Source organism: Cyclopterus lumpus, chromosome 19 (genome assembly GCF_009769545.1).
Source record: "Cyclopterus lumpus isolate fCycLum1 chromosome 19, fCycLum1.pri, whole genome shotgun sequence".
Classification (NCBI taxonomy): domain Eukaryota; kingdom Metazoa; phylum Chordata; class Actinopteri; order Perciformes; family Cyclopteridae; genus Cyclopterus; species Cyclopterus lumpus.
Genome location: NC_046984.1, coordinates 9,228,844 through 9,250,251, shown reverse-complemented (window position 1 = coordinate 9,250,251; position 21,408 = coordinate 9,228,844). Strand labels below are relative to the sequence as shown.

Here is a 21,408-nt window from a genome sequence, read left to right as displayed (position 1 = left end):
ATGCACTGGGAGCTGAGAACAGAGAGTTCTCTTGAACAGGATTTTCTCAGAACCCTGTAATTGCCTTTATCATCATATTCACCCGCACCTCTATCCAATTGCACACACCAACCAAAAAAACAGTATTAAATACCCGCACTGGCATTTAAACTAGTTAATATTGAGGAGTGTAATATGTTGTTTTTGCTTACAGGCCCATTTGTCCAGAAATGTATTGTGTATAGTGTTTGTTGCCCCCTAGTGGTGAAGTTAAATGATGTCCCTAAAATACTGTAAATGCTTCGTGACTATACAATATTTGATCCATTTCAACTTTTTGACATTGCTGTCTCATATGTGCAAATCTTTGAAAGTAAAGTAAACATGTAGGATAAATTACATGTTATCCTTGTTCTGATTTGCTTTTTAAAAAAGCTGGTTCACGCGTTTGTTACTTCCAGACTAGATTACTGCAACACCTTATTATCAGGCTCCTCTAATAAGTCTCTTAAATCCCTCCAGTTGATCCAGAATGCTGCAGCTCGTGTACTCACAAAAACTAAGAAAAGAGATCACATTACTCCTGTATTAGCTGCTCTGCACTGGCTCCCTGTAAAATCAAGAATCACATTTAAAATTCTTCTCCTCACCAAAAAGCCTTGATTGGTGATGCACCATCATATCTTATGGAGCTTGTAGTACCATATTACCCCACTAGAGAGCTGCGCTCACTAAATGCGGGGCTACTTGTGGTTCCTAGAGTCCTAAAAAGTAGGATGGGAGCCAGAGCCTTCAGTTATCAAGCTCCTCTTTTATGGAACCAGCTTCCACTTTCAGTCTGGGAGAGAGACACAGTCACCTCATTCAAGAATAGACTTAAGACTTTCCTCTTTAATAGTGCTTATAGTTAGGGCTGAATCAGGTTTGCCCTGGTCGAGCCCCTTGATATGCTGCTATAGGCTTATAGGCTGCTGGGGGATGTTTTAGGATACAGTGAGCTCCTCTATCCTCTTCTCTCTCTCCTTATGGATTAATTTACATCACTCCATTGCACCTTATTAACTCTGCTTCCTCCCCGGAGTCGTTGTGACTTCACGTCTCATAGGGTCCATTGGACCTGGAGGTGTCTGATGCCTGGTGAGCCGGTCTCCCGCGTTGCCCCTGCTGATGCCCCACCCCCTCCTCTCTACCTCCTTCTGTTTCATGGATTGGAGGTCCATTCATACATTGTCATATTCATGTAATGTGTTTATGTAACTTTGTAAATGCTGTTCATTCTGTACACATGACATCTATTGCATCTGTCCATCCGGGGAGAAGGATCCTCCTCTGTTGCTCTCCTGAAGGTTTCTTCCCTTTTTTCCCTGTGAAAGGTTATTTTTGGGGAGTTTTTCCTGATACGATGTGAGGTCCTGGGACAGGGATGTCGTATGTGTACAGATTGTAAAGCTCTCTGAGGCAAATTTGTAATTTGTGGTATTGGGCTATACAAAATAAACTGAATTGGTATTGAATTGAAATAGAATTTTCTTCTTTAAATACTCATTATTTTAGTACAATATATTTATGTTTCACTTCCATTTAATAAATAAAGTGCTACCCGTTGTCATCCAGATGGCCTTTAAAAAAAAAAAGTCCCATTACCTTCAGAGCAGGATATTACTTCCATATGCAATTACATGTGGACATGTTAAAAACACTATACATTTTGATGAGAATCAATAGAGAAATGTATTCCTTTTTGTCTTCAGTAAAAAGGTATGCATGTAAATTGATTCAGAATATTGTTTGAGATGCATTAGGGAAAAACCTTTGACTGTGGGTCAGACAAAATGTTGGATGTTCAACACAAGAAACAAATGTATGTTCCTATGGGGATTAATGCTACTCATGTGCTTTTATTTTTTATCTTTAGAATCCATTACATCTTATATTATTTCAAGGCTAGTTGCATCATTTCTAACAGTGTTTTCAATGCTAATTCAACATTTTAAAGGTGAAACAAATGTGTTAACCTCACAACCTCTTAAGCCAACAAAGCAATGTTATACAAAGTCAGGGTTTCCAATTTCCTTTCAGGAAAAGACCCTCCCCTGTAGTGAGTATTTTAGATGCATTATGAGGTCTTTGTAATGCATACTGCTTGACTCAAAAGGTCAGCTATCAGCATATTCATTAGAAAGCTGGTAAAACAAAGGATAGGAATGAAAGCATTCAGGAATACCCACATTATATTGGTTGATGTACATAAATGGGAAAGCATATCAGAGACAATAGTATACTAAGAGAAAGGCGCAAAGACACAGAACACCCTTAAACATTTTGTTAAAAAAGATCAAATAAATAGTAAGACTAGAAATGAAAGCAATCATTTTGAATCAAACTGAATAATCTCTTGCAGATGATTAATTTATTTCGAGTTTATCACACACGATCATGGTTGTGCCTCCTCCCTCTCTCTCTCCCTCCCTCCCTGTAACCAATCTGTAACCACACTCGACTGCAGCTCTTGCAGCAACAACAACCAACTCCAGCTCTTCTCTGTCGAAATGCCAGACTCTAACGAAGCTATTCCAGCAGCTTGCCAGGTTATCAAAGAGGATGTTAACAAATGGTGAGTTATGACAGGAATGATGTATACATTTTTTTATGGGCTTGTAAGTCTAATTGGAATCAATGTACACTACTTGTTCACAACTTTCAGTGAATCCACTCAACATGCAGTACTAAGAGTATAATGACATTTACAGAGGGCTGTTACATGTAACGTACATGTCTTGAGGAGCACAAATATACCTGAGGTTTAAAATAGTATGACCTCTTGCAGAGCATCTGCACATTCCAGGCTGTTGGTTCGTGTTACATGAAGAAGCGACAGACGATTGGTTGCGTGTCCACGTGTTTGTGGAGCTGCTGCACAGATTACACAATCTTCTTTTCGTACTTCATGAAATCCAGATGAAAGCAGCTGCGGGGGGTTGAGTTAAAATATACTGTTATAATCCTTTTGATGCACACGTAGACTGAATGTAGAGATATTACTCATATCCTCCACTGAGTCATTTGACCTCTTATGTGTTAATTTATTTTACACATGTCACATTTTACAATTTTAAAGGAAACCATGTAATATGCCAAAGAGGATAACCCAGCTCCATGTGCATCGAGTGGTAAGTGTGTTTTGTAAATCCAGCTTTTTGTTTCAGTGTCAGAGAGAAGGGAGTGGAAAGCTGTAAAGATCTGATAGATGCCTTCCAGGCCTGTATAAAAACCCTGTCGGAGGGATCATGATACATAAAATAAGTACATCTTAATAAAATGTAAGTTCACACGAATGACTACAAAATATTGTTTTGTTTTTCTGAATAAAGAGCCATAACATTCCTGTGGTATTACACAGATAAGTGCTTGTAAACCACAATACTGTAACTCTCTTTTAAAGCTATAGGCGGTCACTGTCAGTTACTGGGGAGAAATGTGTATTCCATTTTGTCAGATCACTTTACTAATTCCACAAGTAGATAACCAAGAATCATCAGTGACTTCACTAAGAGATGGAGGCTGGTCATTTCACCCAGAAATAGATTAAAATAAAATGAAAAAAGGTTAAATAGAAGGGGAAATAAAAAAACAAGTTTTGTACATCTCAATAACTGATCCTGGAAAAAGAAAATTGGATGTTGAAATGGATATTGTGAAATGGGAATTAAAAAATAATACTTAAGCTGTTCCATTTATAACATTATACGTCACTGACTTTGTGAAGGTTTGTTTGATCTTTTGTTCTCCATGTTTTATTTCGTAAAGTTCCATAGACACTATAGACAATCTGTTGTAACCAAATGATATATGTCACATATTGCACCTATGCTATTGCAAATTCATAACATTTACCATTTCTTTTTTTTGTTAATCAGTTTCATTTGATTAAACCTCTCCACTCTGCCAGCATTCCTTTCCTTGCATATTGCACTGGACCGAACCATCTGAAAATCTGAAGAGGGGATGCCACTGAGCATCTGAGGCTACATACTTCTATTAATGTGAAATATTTTTACCAAAATGTTACAACTCCATTATCAACTCAACTATAACTATTATTACCTGTGCACTGAAACATATGTATGCACCAAAATACAACAAATAAATACAACAATAAATATAAAGCTTATCCATTTACCACACACAGTGTATTTTTTTCTTGAGAATCACAGATGATATTATATCAGCCATTTATTTTGCATTCACAAACTCTTGGACTGTTGTTGAATTGGCTTCTACGGGGAATAGCTTCTTTTAATGGAAGAACTGTTGGTTAATCTCTGCTTAATCCTCACATTAGTTGCTGCACTGAGCAGTCTAATGCACTTTTCACAGTCGGAACTCTTTCAATGAGTGTGGGGCTTGAATGCACAAAGAGTGCACTGGAGAAAGGACCTGGAAGAGAAGTTTCTCTGGAGTTTCTTGTTAGGAACCAGAGGGTTTTAGAAGAACCTCTCATGTAATTGAGGACAGAGTGGTTCAGTAACAAGCTAAGAGACAGACTTAACTTGAATGAGCAAATTAGTTGTTGATTAATTGTGAAAGAAAAGGTAGGTATAGGGGGTGGGGAGACATGTATGTTTTTAGATTTATGCAAAGACAAACTTAATTCTGTCCTCAAAACAACTGCAGACTGAGACGGTTTGTCTTACCCCCCCCCCCCCCCCCCCCCCCCCCATTTGTTTCTTTGACACCTTTGTTGCCTCAATTATTTTATTATTTCTGATGGTAAAACCATGTCAGAAATGTAGACTTTTTTGTTATTGTCCTTTAAGGGATGTAGACGTTATCATTTACGGCCCTGATTTAGGCTTACTTATTTTGTATTGCACCAATGTACTTTGATCCCAAAAGACAACATATGTCCCATCAGAATTAACCAGAAAACAGTAGGATGAGTTTCCTGTTCTATTTCTGCTCCGTGTTTGGAGACAAATCCTTCTGGCTGCGTGTAAATCAACCAGCCAGGCACAGATGAAGATGGGCTTTGGGGAATTATCCGCCCACACACAACATTTCAAATTGAGATTTTAGAGATTTTTCAAGGCACTTTACAGATGATACATTCAAATGTCCTACTTGCCCTTTTTTAAATTATAAAACTGTCATGCCTGCATGATTAATTTAAAACAGCACCTAACACTTGTCTGTCAGTTTTCTTTCTAGATGAGAAGGGGAGATGGCTCTTCTTTAAGGAGATGTTCTCATCAGAAAATGTGTTTTTGCTTTTTCTACTGTTAACTGTTATCTTCGGGATAACCTTCATTAAAAAAATGGTTAATGTGGAAATAATTATTTTTTTACGCCAGTCAGTTATTTTGAGGCTATTACAATTTACTTTGAACATTAAGATTTCACATTAATTTCGAACATGGTCATCTTATGAAAAATTTAGATTAAACTACAAAAAAAAGAAATGCTCACAACATTGATTGAACAATATACTTTTATTTTTTACATGTGTACATTTAGCTGTTTATACATCTTTACTTCAGTAATATGTGAATGCAGGGATTTTACTTGTATTGGACAGGGTTAGTAATGCCATAATTTCAGATAAGAGTCCTGCATGTACAAGTAAAAGTAGCATTACTAGTCAAATGTGCTTTTAAAATGACTCATTAGGCACAATGCTTTTCACAGGGTTATATTCATCATAATTGGATTATTGTTTCATGAATGCATTATAGGCAATGTGTTAATGTCACAGCTGGTCCAGTTGGAGCTCATTTGAATACTGCTGGGTAGTTTGATCTATAACAATGCATTAAAGTATTTCAATTGATTATGTTGTGTCGTGCAAGTAGTTTTTTTTTGAAAATATGTACTGAAATAATGTATTTAAGTAGACTACATTTAAGTTACTTTCATCCACTGGTAACTGGTAATTCTGGTAATTATTTTAGCAATTGTTTAAATAAACAGCACGCCATTAATTCATCCCAGGAAAACACCTCTAAGTTACACCTTTCATTTAATCATATTATATTCTGTTAAAAACTCCACCTGTGGGACACAAGGGACTCTGAAAGACCAGAGCCGGGCCAAAGCTCTCCGGCATCCCTCATCCGCCATCTCTGGCGATGTCTCCAAAGGTCTTACATAATAACAGGGAGGGAGGCGTCCGCAACAATGCACGGGGCCCTCCGTGGGGCCCCCAGTGGGGCCACAGCGGCGAGGTGAATGCAGCGATAAGGCTATTTTGAGGAAGATGATCAGCAGGAGGGCGGGGGAGGAGAGGCGAGAGGAGAGTGGATGGAGAGGGAGTGGGACCCGGATGCTGATGCAAGTGAGGCGAAGGAAGGAAGGAGAGAGAAAATATCGATTTACGGCAAGAAAACCGAAGGGAGTATAACACAGGGGCCCTTTACCCTGCGTGAACTATTATCACGAGTGGCGCAAGGAACAAGGCAGTCGACAATAGTGCGACTTGATCTGCGGATATCTTCGCTTTTTTTTTTTTTTTTTTGTACCTGTGTATCCGCCGGTGAGGGAGGAGGACACGCCAAAAGGAGAGAGAAGATGCTGTGATCCGCTACTCGCAGTGATGTAGAGAGGGAGAGACGGCGGGGGGGGGGTGGAGAGACAGGGAGGGGGAGGACTTCGCCAAAAGATGGTTGTTTTGCTGGGGATACGCGTTTCACCTCGAGATGTTGCGAGAATGCGGCGGCTGTCTGATCAATCTCACCGTTCGGCGATGCCCAGCAACTTCCGGAGGGGTCGGTTTTTTTGACAGGCGGCGCGAGCGAGGCGGCCGTTGGTCCAGCCGTTGAAGCTAAAGCTAGCCTCGCTGCTGTGTGGGAGAAGCGGCGGCGAGGCTACGACAGCGCGCTATTGCACCTGTGAAACAGGCCTGGCGAGGGGAATACTAACTACTCACTTCATTACCAATCGACCGACTGGACGCTGTGTTTGTTGCCTCGACCAGCGAGAGGACACACACGCGCACACACACACACACACACACACGTCTTGTGCGTCAGACGTGGAACCGCTTGGTGGTTTTAAGGCTAATAACGCCATAAAGATAGTCTGCGAGGATTTATCTTATTTACCGTCATATATAGTTAACGTCATACATGTGAATTATAAATAGGTTGATGTACAGGAGGGAGCTCTGGAGTTTGCCTACCCTGTCATGTTTTTCTTCAGGTTATCGGTCGGTATTTAACGCGTAAAAAACAACGTAGAGGAACTCAGTCTCAGCTTCTTTGCTTTAATCGACCACGAGCAAGCTGGTTTTATTTTGTTAAATATCAACATTTTAAATGTTTTTTTAAATTTTTTTAAAGGCAGACATATTTAGCTCTGTGTGTTGACCACGTTTAGATGAAGAATGCTCATGTGTCATCCAGATGTGTGTAAATCAGCACCAGTTTGATTCGTGCATTTTTTTTCACGTGCTCACCCTGTAACTCCAGGGTTGCATTGTTGTCACAGAAATAAAAGGTAGTCCTTCTGCATCATCTTGTATCCAACAATAACTGTATAATATCACAGTGATTGCAATAACCACTGTGCAGTAGTAGTAGTAGTAGTATTAGTAGCAGTAGTAGTAGTAGTAGTATTAGTAGTAGTAGTAGTGTATTAGCCTGCAGAAAGAGCAGTATGAGTAAGGAACTGTCTCTAAGTCAGTCAGCTCAATATGTTGGGCCCTACCGACTGGAGAAAACTCTGGGGAAGGGACAGACAGGTGAGTACAACAAACTGTATTTTAAACTGTTATTTCATGCCTCCTTCATGCCAATCTGTCTCAATGTGTTGTCTCTCTTCATCTCTCTCATTGTATATTTCAGGACTGGTCAAACTGGGGGTCCATTGCATTACGGGTCAGAAGGTAGCGATCAAAATAGTCAACAGAGAGAAGCTGTCTGAGTCAGTGCTGATGAAGGTACAGTGTGACGCCGTTGACGTTGTTGCAGTGACGATAATGCTAACTCTGTTTATAATTAGATGTTTTCTATATTTATCTTCTGTATTTGTTTAGAAATTAACCTCTGTCCTGTTGCTTCAAAAATGACACGCGTGGCTTGAGTCCTCTGCTTTAGTATCTTCATATCTTTTTCTTCACCTCTGTCTCCTCTCTCTAACCAGGTTGAGAGGGAGATTGCCATTCTGAAACTGATTGAGCATCCGCATGTGTTGAAGCTGCATGACGTTTATGAGAATAACAAATACCTGTGAGTTCCCTTCTGCATTCAAAAGAGCCTCACAACTGGCCTCAGTGCAGTCTGCATGCTTTCTTTCTTGTTGTGAATGCTGAACTTTGGAGCAGGATGGGTATAAAAATGACTCAGAGAACTATAATAATCTGCTCTCATCACCTTTCCTTCATCTCCTACAATTCTAGAACGTTTTTGATCTATATTTAGAAAAATAATACTTGCCAAAATGCTTAAATTCGGACATAAAACAACTGTTGTTGTAGACGGGCAGGTTGGCTGAAATAAATGAATTGCAAGATTTCATCTCAATATTGTGGTCCTAGTAGCTAACATCACACATTAATGGTATCTTACAGTTTAATACTGTATGTGTTTAGATTATTATTTTTTTTTTCTCTCTCTGTTTTCATCCTGTCTCATAGAGATGAACGTTTGAAATCACCCTGTTGTCCCTGTATGTTGGCAGGTACCTGGTGTTGGAGCATGTGTCAGGAGGAGAGTTGTTTGACTACCTGGTGAAGAAAGGCCGACTGACTCCGAAAGAAGCCAGGAAGTTCTTCAGGCAGATCATCTCTGCTTTGGATTTCTGCCACAGTCATTCCATCTGGTTGGTTTTTGCAGAGAGCAGTAACCTCTTTAAACAATGAAGAATCAACGCCAATTTGATGTGTCATGCCAGAACAATTCAGAAGCTGTCAGAAATGTATCTGAAACATTCCTCTTTTATACTGAATTGATGTTTGCAGGCACTCATCATCCTTAAATAAATTTTTGTGTCAGCGGATCAAGTAGTAAAGTAGTGGAAGAACTTGTGATTGTCTTGCATGAACCACTATTAAAGGCACTTTATCACACCCTTGTAGTCACAGTTAATATAAAATGCCATAATCAGCACGAGAATACTTATAGTATATGTTGTATTTTTGCAGTCACAGAGACCTGAAGCCTGAGAACTTGCTCCTAGATGAAAAGAACAACATCCGTATTGCTGACTTTGGCATGGCCTCCCTACAGGTGGGAGACAGTTTGTTGGAAACCAGCTGTGGGTGAGTACCAGCTCTGAGTGTGTTAAATAATGTGTACACACATTATAAAAAAGGTTCATATTTTGTATTTCAGGATTAATATAAATCTATGCATGTTACATAATGTCGTGATAAAGAGTACAGTAGTTGTCACGGACGCTAACGACTTTATACAACGTTGGTTTTACTATTATTAGTATTACTGTAAATTATTCTAGAATTGTAAGCATAGAAATGTTGCTTGTAACATATTTCTTTTATTTTAGATCACCACATTATGCTTGCCCTGAAGTCATACGGGTATGTGTTCCTCAAATGTTGGTACCTGTAATTTAAATGAGCAAATTATGTTATTAAATGATCCATTTAGTGGCAAATACTATGTTACATGAGCTAAACACAAAGACATCGATAAAAGTTTCAATGAAATAAAAAAATAATGTAACTAGTCTTGATGGAATATACAGTCTATCACTTGGATGGTTTTGAAGAAGGCTCATCTTTGTCAGAGATATTCTTGAAGGCACTTAGCATACAATACTAATATCTAGTTCTTTCAATAAAAATATGGTTTCACTGTGTTCAGGACTACAATGAATTGCTGTGTGTTTCTTTTGACTGAGATTTCATGGATAAGCCTTCAATGTAATCAGACAGTGTGGAATTGATGTTGCTTCTGTCTTTGGCAGGGGGAGAAATATGATGGGCGGAGAGCAGATGTGTGGAGCTGTGGGGTCATCCTATTTGCTCTACTGGTGGTGGGTCTTTTATTCAATTTTTTCACAGTTCAGTTGGGTCCTTTTGTGAAATGACCTTTGTTTGTTTGCAGTCTTAACTTACTTTCCCCTTTTCAAGTTGATCACATCTGTTTTTCCTCCTTACCGCTCATTATCTCTCCTACAGGGTGCCCTGCCCTTTGACCATGACAATTTACGCCAGCTCCTGGAGAAGGTGAAGAGCGGGGTGTTCCACATGCCCCACTTCATCCCCCCGGACTGCCAGTCCCTGCTCAAGGGCATGATTGAGGTCAACCCTGAAAAGAGGCTCACGGTACGACACCAGGCCCAGACACAATGTTGTTGATACAGGTCTCATAAGCAGACTGTATCCAGAGATCATTTTGCCAGATTTACACCATGTTCAATTGTTCACATTGAATTGGGATTGCTTCTCATTCCTTCCTTTTGAATACATGGGAATAACAATTAAAAAAAGCACTTTAATTGGACGTCCGTCATTAATATGAATCTTTTTGATTCATTTTTAGATTTGCCTGCTCTTCTTTATCTGCACTCTAGCATTTGGTTTATCGTAGCTGACACTTACTTACATTGGGTGATTAAATCTTCAGTTTGTTTTAGACACAGGATCAAACAAAGGCATCCAAAATCAGCTGGACGCATGCAAATTGGGACTTTTAATGTACAATATTCAGAACTGATGAGGTGTCTTGTTCATGCAAGAAAAGTATCTGGTGTGAAGTGTTTCCACAGCAAAGCTCTGTGGCCATCTGGCTGTTAACAGACTGCCCTGTCACCCTTTACAGCTAGAGGCCATCCAGAAGCATTCCTGGTATCTGTGAGTATATTAACATGTTCACATAACTTAACTATTGAATGCAATACTAATTTAAGGCAATGTGGTGTCATATTTTATCATATTCACCATACCTGAGTCTTTCACGTGTTTTATTGTGTGTGTGTGTGTGTGTGTGTGGTTTCCAGGGGTGGTCGTAATGAGCCGTGTCCAGAGCAGCCTCCTCCCAGGCGAGTGTGTGTGAAGCAAATCTTGTCCCTGACTGAGCTGGACCCAGATGTGTTGGACAGCATGCACTCGCTGGGTTGTTTCAGAGACCGAGGCAAACTCACACGTGATTTGCAATGTGAAGAGTAAGTATTTCCTTAACTCTCGTCATGCCTCATGATTCCAGGAAAATTGAAACATTTCAACACAATGCGATGTAGTAGCCGTGTAATAAAACTACTACTGCCTTACTTGAAAATGGACATGTGGATTTAAAAACAGTATTCAATTGAAAGACTATCATTTACAAACATGTAGGAGCAAAACAAACAATAAGTATGTATACACAATACAGTACATTGGACACCAACTTGGTTGTTACTTCATTCTATGCAAAAAAGCATGCAGCCATGCTTTTTTTTATTGACCCCATTTGGAGCACTGTCTGAAAGCGGAGAGGGCATATGGTTTCCTCTCCATCATGCAATGTGAAACTCCTGCTCTGAGTCAGGATGACTCACTCACCACAGGGTTAAAGCATGCAAGATGGTAGATAGACTAGAAGCTGAGCGATCTAGCCTCACTAATATCAAAGTCGTGGTGCCGTCAGGTGGTCCTTGTCACAAAAAAGTGATTATTGAGGCCTTCAAACAATGCGCAGGTTTGTGCCCCAAAATGTCTGTGTTTTTGGTTGTTATAACGTATTCAGTCGAGGACTGCAGCCTTTGGAGGATCCAGCCCCTGATCATTAGTAGGGCACATAGGAGGAGCAGGAGTATATATGTGGCCACATGTTTAGATGCCATGGGGTCAATTCTCTCCAGTCTGTTCCAGTAAATATATGTTTCAGTGGAGAGCCGTGAATAAACACATCATCAATTCGAAATTCAAAACTCAGTCTCTGCTACAACCTGCTAATGTTTTCTCCATAGACTTTATAGGAGGGTTACCTACTATTTTCTCCTATTCTTCCTTTCAACATTATTCTTTCCCAACATCTCATCCAATGAGTGTCTTCATCTCTCTCTCTTTTAGAGAAAACCAGGAGAAGATGATCTATTACCTGCTGCTGGACAGGAAAGAGCGCTACCCCAGCTATGAGGATGAGGATTTGCCACCACGCAATGACGTAGGTCAGTCACTAGGGGGCAGGAGGGAACCACTCAAGGGAGGGAGCTACTTTTCTCAGCCAGTTTCTGTGAAGCAATTGTTCTACAGTCTGTGAGTCTGGTGCCATACACAGGTACTCATTACCTCCGCCAATGAATTTGGGATTATTTGAGATTATTTTCTAAACGTTATTACATTTTGGATGAAACATTTAGCAGTGATAGCCATTAGCCTATTCATCAGTCATTGAGATATCCACCGTTAGCAATATGACATGAAGACAGAAGACAGACTGAAATGTGTGGCTAAATGCAGTCTTGTTGGGTTTGACTTTTATTTGTCAAAAAGCCTAGTCTAGTTTTGTTTTTGACAATATTTTATGATGGAATTTCATGGAACTATGTGTAACATTTGACTTACAATAAGTCATAATTGTGTTTTAATAATCAGACCGGGCTTTGCAGGACATCTGCAAGATTTCTCTATGTGACAAAACTGGAAGAAGGCGGCTATTCTGTATGTGTAAATACCGCTACATTTATCACAGTCACAGATGGTGCAGTGAGCTAAAGGCCTGCGGAAAAATCACTTTCAGCATAATCATACTTTTTAGTACTGCAACAGAGAAAATAAATGCATAGTGACAGAGGGACATCAGGGAGCGGATTATTTAAGACGCAGACAAAAAGGACAAACCATCTTTTTGAGAGTGGTCTTATTCCATTATGGCAGTTGCACAACATATCATGTACTTATAAATCTTTGTGGTTTTAACATACGCTTTAATTAAACTGCTAATTGACGTTGGTTAATCCTGTCATAACCTTATGGTGGTGTTCCACAGCAGACCCTCCTCGAAAGCGTGTGGACTCTCCAATGCTGACTCGCCACGGCCGCTGTCGCCCCGAGAGGAAAAGCCTGGAGGTGCTGAGTGTTACTGAACAGGGGTCCCCTACCCCACCTCGCAGGGCCCTGGACACAGCTGCACACAGCCAGAGGTACACATATACAGTACACACACTCTAAATGTTGAATACCAAGAATGCTTAGTGGTTATACTCTGTTATTGTTGAAGATCTTTTGACCTCTGGTCTCTTTGTCAGGTCTCGCTCCGTCAGTGGAGCATCAACTGGTCTCTCCTCCAGCCCTCTCAGCAGTCCCAGGGTAAGGGCCTGTTGGCCAACTTTGAACAAACTGTACACCTAACTGTTGCTGCTGCTTTAATTACCTGCACTTTGAACGTGATGCATTGCAAGCATGCATTGTAAAATCCTGAATTAACTTGCATACATACAATTACAGGATCATAGGCATGGGAATATTCCAAATTTAAACTTAAAATCACACAGCAATAAAAGATCCCTTCCTCATGCCTAGTTCGCACTACACAATTTAACCCAGATTTTTCTCTTGCAGAAAGTTCTTGGAGCCCCCTACCCTGCCTGTAACAATAGGAACTTCCCTTTATGTGTTGTGTAACACGTCCCAAAGTTGTTGTTGCACCTAAAGGAACAGGCTATAAATAGTAAAGACGTCTGGTGCAGGCTTTTTTTGTAAGACATGTGAGCCAACGACGACACCAACAAGCATGACTATGCACATGGTATATACGTCATTTACTCTCTCACTGTCTTGCTTGTTTTTTGGTGACAAAACGTAGTTTGGAGACCAGACATACTCAAGGGCCTCTTGGTGAAAGATCTTGTAATGTGTGACCCACTGTCGCCTGTCGGTCATGTTGTGTGGAAACCACAACAACTTCAAGTCCCAATTGCAAGATAGCAAAGTGTGAAGTTAGAACAATGTATAGCGATCTGACGACTTTGAACGTCTTGTAGTGTGAACTCGGAGTGCAGAATGTTCTCTTTGTGTTACTATCCCTACTACTGTGAATGCCAGGGAATCTGCATATTAGCTTAAGATACGCTTTAGGAAGCATATTTACACTCAATGAACATGTGTTTAGCTGATTACTTGTCATTTTTCTTGTTGACTAATTACATTGTAAACTATCAAATCGGTATCGCCCACCCTGGCATTGAGCTGCTTTAAAAAAATGGAAATGGAATCTCCTCAGTCATTCTTACACATCATCACAACACCAGCTCCCCAGATTTAATTACACGCAACAGGAGATTTGTGTGGCATTTTTCTTCTGTCTTCATGTCAGTTCTCTTCCTCGCCATGCATGAACTAGTTGTAAATACAATTGTTAAGAATATAACATTAGACCTTTAAATTGGATGATTTATTTTGGTTGATGTGATCATTTGCTTTTCTGATTTGCTCATGTTCTAAACTACATTGACACATTAAATATATGGTAAATTAATCAACCTTTACTTCAACAATCACTGAACTGTAACAACTTCACTGCCACTGTCTGTTGTCACTGCATTTTTACTCTGTCATTACCACAACTGTCACTAAACATTCAGTCACATAAGATACAAATGGCACAACATTTTAAAGGGCTGAAATTAAAGCATTTATAGTCAGTACTGATAGTATTGCATTTGACACTTTCACTACTCACAAGATGCACTCTTTTGTCATGAAGCATGATATTCATTTCCATCCTTTCTCCATGTTCCATCCCCTCTCTTTCTTATTATCCATCCCTCCCACCCCACAAACCCCACTCCCCAGTCCTATCAGAGCCCCGTCTTCACTTTCAGCCAATCAGACGTCACCTCTGCCACCGCTACCCTCCTCACAAAGGAGCCCAAACAGGGAAATGCCACCACTCCTCGCTCAGCACGGGCTCATGACAAGCTCAAAGCTCCCCCCAACCCAAAGACCCAGACCCTGCCCACCAAGGGACCGGCAGACCGACCCCATCTGCAGCCCATCAAGTCCCTGCCTCTGCACAACCCATCCCCCCGCTCACCCTCCCCTTCTCCGCTCCTGTCACCCATCCCTCGTTTCTTCTTCCCCTCGTCCTCTCTCCTTAAGTCAGTGACTAAGAGCTTCTATCCAAACTCTGCCCACTCTGTGCCGCAGGTTACTCCCCAGGGCTCTCCGTTGCCCACACCCTTGGGCACCCCTGTCCACCACCCTCACCACCCCTCCTCCACCCCGCCCTCCTCTTCCTCGTCCTCGTCCTCCTCGCGGGCGGAGGGAGGGGGAGGGGTGGGCTCACTGTCCCTGACCCCACCCTCCAGCCCAGGAGGGGGAAGCGGCATGGCAGCCAGCAGCTCTGCCCACTGGAGGACTCGCCTCAATTCTTTCAAGAACAACCTGCTGGGCTCACCCCGCTTCCATCGCCGTAAACTGCAAGGTGAGTTTTGTAGTTTGCCTCAATACTATGTGGGCGTCGGTATCTGCACAGGTATGGAAAATACTAAAGTAGCTCATCCGCTTCAGAACGTTTCCTCAGCTTTAACACTTGTAAAACATTACTCTTCTTTTTCAGCAGGCAGTATTCCAGACCTCTATAAATGGATTATATCTTAATTCTTTTTTTCTCTGGCTTCCAGCAAAATATCTAATATTGTACAAACATTTAAATTTTAATATGAGTTGTCTCTTTCAGTTCCTACATCAGAAGACATGTCTAGTCTAACACCAGAATCCAGCCCTGAGTAAGTCACACCCCTAGAGATACATGAGTACCTGAGGAGTCTCTTCTTTTCACTCAATAAAGCTGTGCGTCTGTGCTCTTCTTTTCTATGGCTCCGTGTATTTGCTCATACTGTATTTTTCTTGTCTGGCCACCAGGCTGGCTAAGAAGTCGTGGTTTGGGAACTTCATTGGCTTGGAGAAAGAGGAGCAGATCTTTGTGGTGATCAGAGACAAACCTCTGAGTTCTGTCAAAGCCGACATTGTTCACGCCTTCTTGTCTGTGAGTATCTGATGTGGTCCGTCTTTCACGCCTCTCACTATCAAAGCTTGTTTGTAGAAAGCATGGCTCTCACTGGCAAAGCTGTAAGGACTTCACATTCACTCTCATACTGTACACACATCATTTCTTTCATTATTTCAGCTTTCTCTTTATTTCAATCTTGCTCACTCGTGGCACGTTGATAGATCACTTTGCTTTCTCCAATGGCTCACTCTTTCTCTCTTCTCCTCACCCTCACCCTTTGTCTCCCTATACTCACGTTGGCCCCTGTACCTCTCCCGCCTCGTAAGTCTGTCGGTCTCTCTGCTTCTTCTCTGTCTCCCTACCGAACAGATCCCGTCACTCAGTCACAGCGTTCTCTCTCAGACCAGCTTTCGGGCCGAGTACAAGTCTTCCGGCGGCCCCTCCGTCTTCCAGAAGCCCGTCAAGTTCCAGGTGGACATTGCTTTCTCCGAAGGCGAGAGGGAGCGAGACAGGGAGAAGACCGAGAGGGAGGGCAGGAGGGAGACGGGAATCTACAGCGTGACGTTCACCCTCATTTCAGGCAAGAGGAGTGGACATTTCTATTACATTATTTTACATTTCGGAAGTAGTTTTGTTTGTACCAACTTAACATGACAGTGTACAGACATTTTGGAAAGTGCGCTTCATTGCTTTTTGGTGGAGAGTTATATGAGAGGATCCATACCGATAGTTATGTACCGTTGAACAGAGCCAGGCAATCTGTTTCATCCTGTTTCCACTCTTTATGCTAAGCTAACAGGCTGCTGGCTTTAGCCATATATATACAGTGGGTACGGAAAGTATTCAGACCCCTTTAAATGTTTCACTCTTTGTTTCATTACAGCCATTTTCAAAAATCAAAAAAGTTCATTTTATTTCTCATTAATGTACACTCAGCACCCCATCTTGACAGAAAAAAAAAGAAATGTAGAAATTGTTGTAAATTTATTAAAAAAGAAAAACTGAAATATCACATGGTCATAAGTATTCAGACCCTTTGCTGTGACACTCATATTTAACTCACATGCTGTCCATTTCTTCTGATCCTGCTTGAGATGGTTCTACTCCTTCATTGGAGTCCGTGTTTAATTAAACTGATTGGACTTGATTAGGAAAGGCACACACCTGTCTATATAAGACCTTACAGCTCACAGTGCATGTCAGAGCATGCATCACGTTTTTTCTGTAAAGATGGGGTGCTGAGTGTACATTAATGAGAAATAAAATGAACTTTTTTGATTTTAGCAAATGGCTGCAATGAAACAAAGAGAGAAAAATGTAAAGGGGTCTGAATACTTTCCGTACCCACTGTATATATATATATATATATATATATATATATATATATATATATATATATAGAGAGAGAGAGAGAGAGAGAGAGAGAGAGAGAGAGAGAGAGAGAGAGAGAGAGTTGTAACAATGTTATTATCTAACCCATTACCGCCAGAAAGCAAATATTTCCTAAAATGTCAAACTATTCCTTTAAATTAAAAGACTAAGGATCAATCGGATCCTTAGTCTTGTTTACTTATTCTCTGATTCAGATATTTCCTGAATGAAATCATGATTTTGTGACTTTATTACTTTATGTTGAGGCTCAGTACACAATGGACAGTGATGCATCTGAGAAGTTGGTGGCAAGATATGATGTGAACATTGTTTCATTATGGTTTTGGTGCTAAACCTCAAGTGTCATATTGCCTTGCCTTGGTGTATCTCCAGGTCCGAGTCGCAGGTTCAGACGAGTGGTGGAAACAATTCAAGCCCAGCTTCTCAGCTCCCATGATCAACCCATGGTGCAAGCCCTAACTGGTGAGACTGCTTTTACACGCTTGTTCCACCTTTGACTTTGTCTTCTATGTCCACAGAGGAGTAGCCTTATTTAATGATATTTAGTTATCTTTGATGTGTGTTTTGCATATTTGTTTTGGAATAGTTCCTAACCACATGACCAATACTTCTTTCCTTGTGCTGGAATTGTCTTAAAGTATTTACAGAATAGGATGGTGCTGAATGGCAACGTCTGCCATCCCATGAGCTTCTTGACTACATGCATTTCAAGCAGTGGTTTGAGAAGTGGCTTGTGTAGAATAAGCATTAACTCCCAATGCTGTACGCTTAATGTTCTTTAATGCAAACAATGGACTTTGTTGTTTTGGGTTCAAACAATACTCTTAGCTAAGAATGCCCTTAGGGTCATAGGCCCCCATCACCTGCTGTGGCCAAAGCAGAAGAAGAACGGTTGTGTCCGCCTCCGACTGTTTGTCAATTGTACAACGAACTTCAAGGCTCTCCCCCGACTCTTGTAATCACAACTGCATCTCATTTCATTCACTGTAGCATGTATACGTCGAGAGTGACTTTACTGTCCTCCTCTACTGATCCCTTCCCAGATGAGAAGAACGGCCGGCCCCATGGGACCCCCACCCGCCAAAACTCGAGGCGTTCCGAGGGTGGGGGCGACAGGTGCGAGTGGGGCGACCGAGCAGATGGCGGAAGCATAGGTGGCAGCGGGGGAATTCTGCAGCGCAGAGGCTCGGCGAAAGAGAGGACCCGACTGCTATCCTCCAATGGAACCCAATCCCAACCCTAGGATAGAAAGTGAGACCACGCAGCAGGATGCCTAAACTACACCGGAAAGAAGACAGTGTAACTTCATCTCCAAGTATCTCTGCGAGCCATGAGCTACTCCTATTCTTCCTTGACTAAGTTATTGAAGGTGCTTGACCAGCAAGGATTGAGCCTTTTCCCCGCCATGCTTATTTTTCCCTCAACTCGAGATTCTTTTGATCTTCTGGATCACCAGGATTCCTTCCCCTTAAATGAGAACAAAGTGTTAAGGAATCCCCCTTTAATGGAAAAATAATAATATGAATGAGCAGTTTGCTATCCATCATAGATACAGCTTCACAGATCAAACTAGGAATTGTGAAGTGCTAATGTGCATGCCAGTTAGCAAATCAGCCTGCTAAAGGATGCTGAAATGATCAGATAGGCTAGTCTACCATCTCATTGTAATACCGTATCTGACACCAAAAAGAAATAACAGTCTTGTAATGGTTCTCAAGATTACTCTTAAAATTAACCAGTGCACTCATATCATTATCAAGCAACATGCAGTCCATACTGAAAGAAATATAGACGTGTCTCAGCAGACGAACCCTAAGAGTTAGCAACCTGCTCCCACTTCAGTGATGAGCTGAACAAAAGGTCCTGATTTTCTCAGGAGAAACTACATCCTAGAATTCCAGCAGTGTCTTCTCCTGAGGTAAAGAAAACCAACAAAGTAAGCTAAGTAAGTGAATGTGAAAAAAAAGTATTTTTTTATTTAGTTTGTATTTATTGTTTACATATTTCTTTGGAGGATGTCAGTAGCATAGTGATAACAGAAAAGACAGTAACTGGAAATACTCGACAGTGTCGGAGAGGGAAAGCTGACCAGTTGCTTTTTAGAAAGCATGTGTTTTTAGTTAAATGTTTTTATTCTTTTGTATTTTCTTTCTACTCAGAGACAATGTTAAACAATGCATCTAAGATTTTTGCATTGTGTTGCTCTGAAGAAAAGTATTTTTGATTTGAACAGAAATATAAACATAATCATATTTTTGTGAATAGTTCCATGAACCTCATCACAGCTGTTTGTGCCCAGATTGAATGAGAAGAGCATTCCTGGTCTGTGGATCAAACAGAAGCCACCTTTTCTTGTCGAGCTTGTCTCCTATTGCCATAGTATTCATGTACTGACTCAGAACAAAATAAAACAACAACAAAAAACAAAAGCAAAGGAAATTCATCAGTGGACATTTTCCGAAATGCTAGACTTAAAAAGGCCTGCGATGTCAACTCCTTGTTGAACAGGACTTCAAAATGGGAAGCAAGCAAAGAGTCATCTAACCCCCACGCTCCTAACTTCAGTGTTCACCAACGAGCCAAGTAGTCCATCACTGCACTCACGCTCACCACCAGAGAGTCGCAGCATTCTGCAAGCAGACGTAGCAACTCGGACAGTCACGTATTACTCCAACTGTCAGACTAGTCGATGATTCTCACCAGTCTTCCTTCCATACAGCACAATATGCAACAAAAGTGCAGAATGTTTCCAGAGAGATACACAGTGCTACAGTTATGTTTGTTTTAATTGTATTTCTGTTTTTATATTTGTCACTTACCTATCCATCTATTTATTTATTTATATTAATTTATTAATTTATTCACGTGTGCGTTTATTTGTTCATGAAGTTGCTTGTGCCATGCATGAACTTACAAACTAGGTTTCATGCCAACAAAATATATCGAGAGTATATTTAAAAAACAAACTGTTATATTTCATTTCTCATCGTCACTCTTTTTTGAGTGTTTGTTTCCAAGAAGAAGAACGACGTTGATAGCAGGACTGACAAGTTGCTCTCATCTGACTTCTCCGAGGATCTTTGTTTATATCTCACGTCTTGTATCGCACTTATCTCTGACAACTGGAACGCGTGTGAGACGGGTGGATGATGACCGAGTGAGAGTGAGCTAAAAACTTTGCAGCAGATGCATTTTAAACTGATCACGTGCAGAGATTTTGACTGACCCAGGAAATATTACATCAACTAACATGTAGCCAAACCCTGACCGGCACATCATTTCTCTCACACACATTAAATGCTTGCTAAATTGCTTCATCTCTTGGTTTCACGCCTTGCCCCTTTGACCTGCCTGTTTGCCTCTTCACCTGTCGTGTAGCCATCATCACAAGAGAAACTGTACAAAGTTGTTTGCCGTATACACTCTTTGATTGCTCACCATCACCATTTTCATCTCTCATCACCTTCACTTTCAATGACCCAACTCTGGCTAAGATTGTAAACTATTCTCCATTCATAAGGGTCAGTAGAATAAGGTGTTTAAAAAAGAAATGTCTGTATCATAATTTAAATATAAAAAGTGCACTATTATAACTATTGCCTGTGATAAAAAATTATGATTGAATTGATGGTCAAAATAAAGAGAGATCCACCTTATTGTTATGGTTACAATAATAAACCCTAAATTCATGTGTGTCTATTTAGTTTCTGGGTTTAAATGGTGTTCATTGTCCATGGCTGTTTCTTTTATATTGCAAAGTTTCAGATAATGTTCCCATCCGGATGCAATCATTAGTATCTGTTATAATATCAAATACTATAATAATCACAACATGAGCCTATGCCCAAACAAAAAGTGATGTAGCTTCTCCTAGAGCTATATCAATCACATCTTATAGTTTTCCATGGCATATGTCTTTCAACAAACAGATGGGGTTACGTCCATGGTTTACAATAGCATATGACTGTTACAAGAGGTCGAAAGAAGACAGAAAAAACACCTAAAAAAAGGATTAGGTCAGGACTAGAAATGTGTCACGCCAGTATCATTGTATTGAATATAAAACATTGTATTGAATATAGAAAATGATGTGTATATTAATTTAATTCCAAACATACGACAGTTAAAACACTGTAATTCATCT

At 40.6% G+C, this 21,408-nt stretch overlaps 1 protein-coding gene across 8 annotated transcripts; it reads left to right on the top strand.

Annotated features, from left to right (window-relative positions):
- Positions 1-6,622: 6,622 nt before the first annotated feature.
- On the top strand, positions 6,623-20,963 carry LOC117749067 (serine/threonine-protein kinase BRSK2-like). 8 transcript variants are annotated; one of them, XM_034559273.1, is made up of 19 exons: positions 6,623-7,714; positions 7,818-7,912; positions 8,116-8,201; positions 8,653-8,793; positions 9,116-9,232; positions 9,478-9,511; positions 9,901-9,969; positions 10,115-10,261; positions 10,758-10,789; positions 10,936-11,100; positions 11,990-12,087; positions 12,912-13,062; positions 13,168-13,228; positions 14,714-15,344; positions 15,600-15,648; positions 15,785-15,908; positions 16,242-16,452; positions 17,637-17,726; positions 18,296-20,963. In XM_034559273.1, exons 1-19 carry the CDS (start codon positions 7,630-7,632, stop codon positions 18,505-18,507), a joined length of 2,598 nt encoding a protein of 865 aa, XP_034415164.1. In that variant the 5' UTR covers positions 6,623-7,629; the 3' UTR covers positions 18,508-20,963. The 8 variants fall into 8 exon arrangements, with proteins under 8 accessions (XP_034415164.1, XP_034415170.1, XP_034415166.1 ...); XM_034559279.1 differs by having other exon boundaries at positions 12,909-13,062; positions 15,068-15,344; XM_034559275.1 differs by having other exon boundaries at positions 12,909-13,062; positions 16,275-16,452.
- Positions 20,964-21,408: the final 445 nt, after the last annotated feature.

Coding starts and splice junctions, on each gene's coding strand:
- LOC117749067 (XM_034559272.1), top strand. CDS start 7,630: ATGAGTAAGGAACTGTCTCTAAGTCAGTCAGCTCAATATGTTGGGCCC. Junction 7,715..7,817: donor TCTGGGGAAGGGACAGACAG/GTGAGTACAACA, acceptor TGTATATTTCAG/GACTGGTCAAACTGGGGGTC. Junction 8,202..8,652: donor TATGAGAATAACAAATACCT/GTGAGTTCCCTT, acceptor GTATGTTGGCAG/GTACCTGGTGTTGGAGCATG.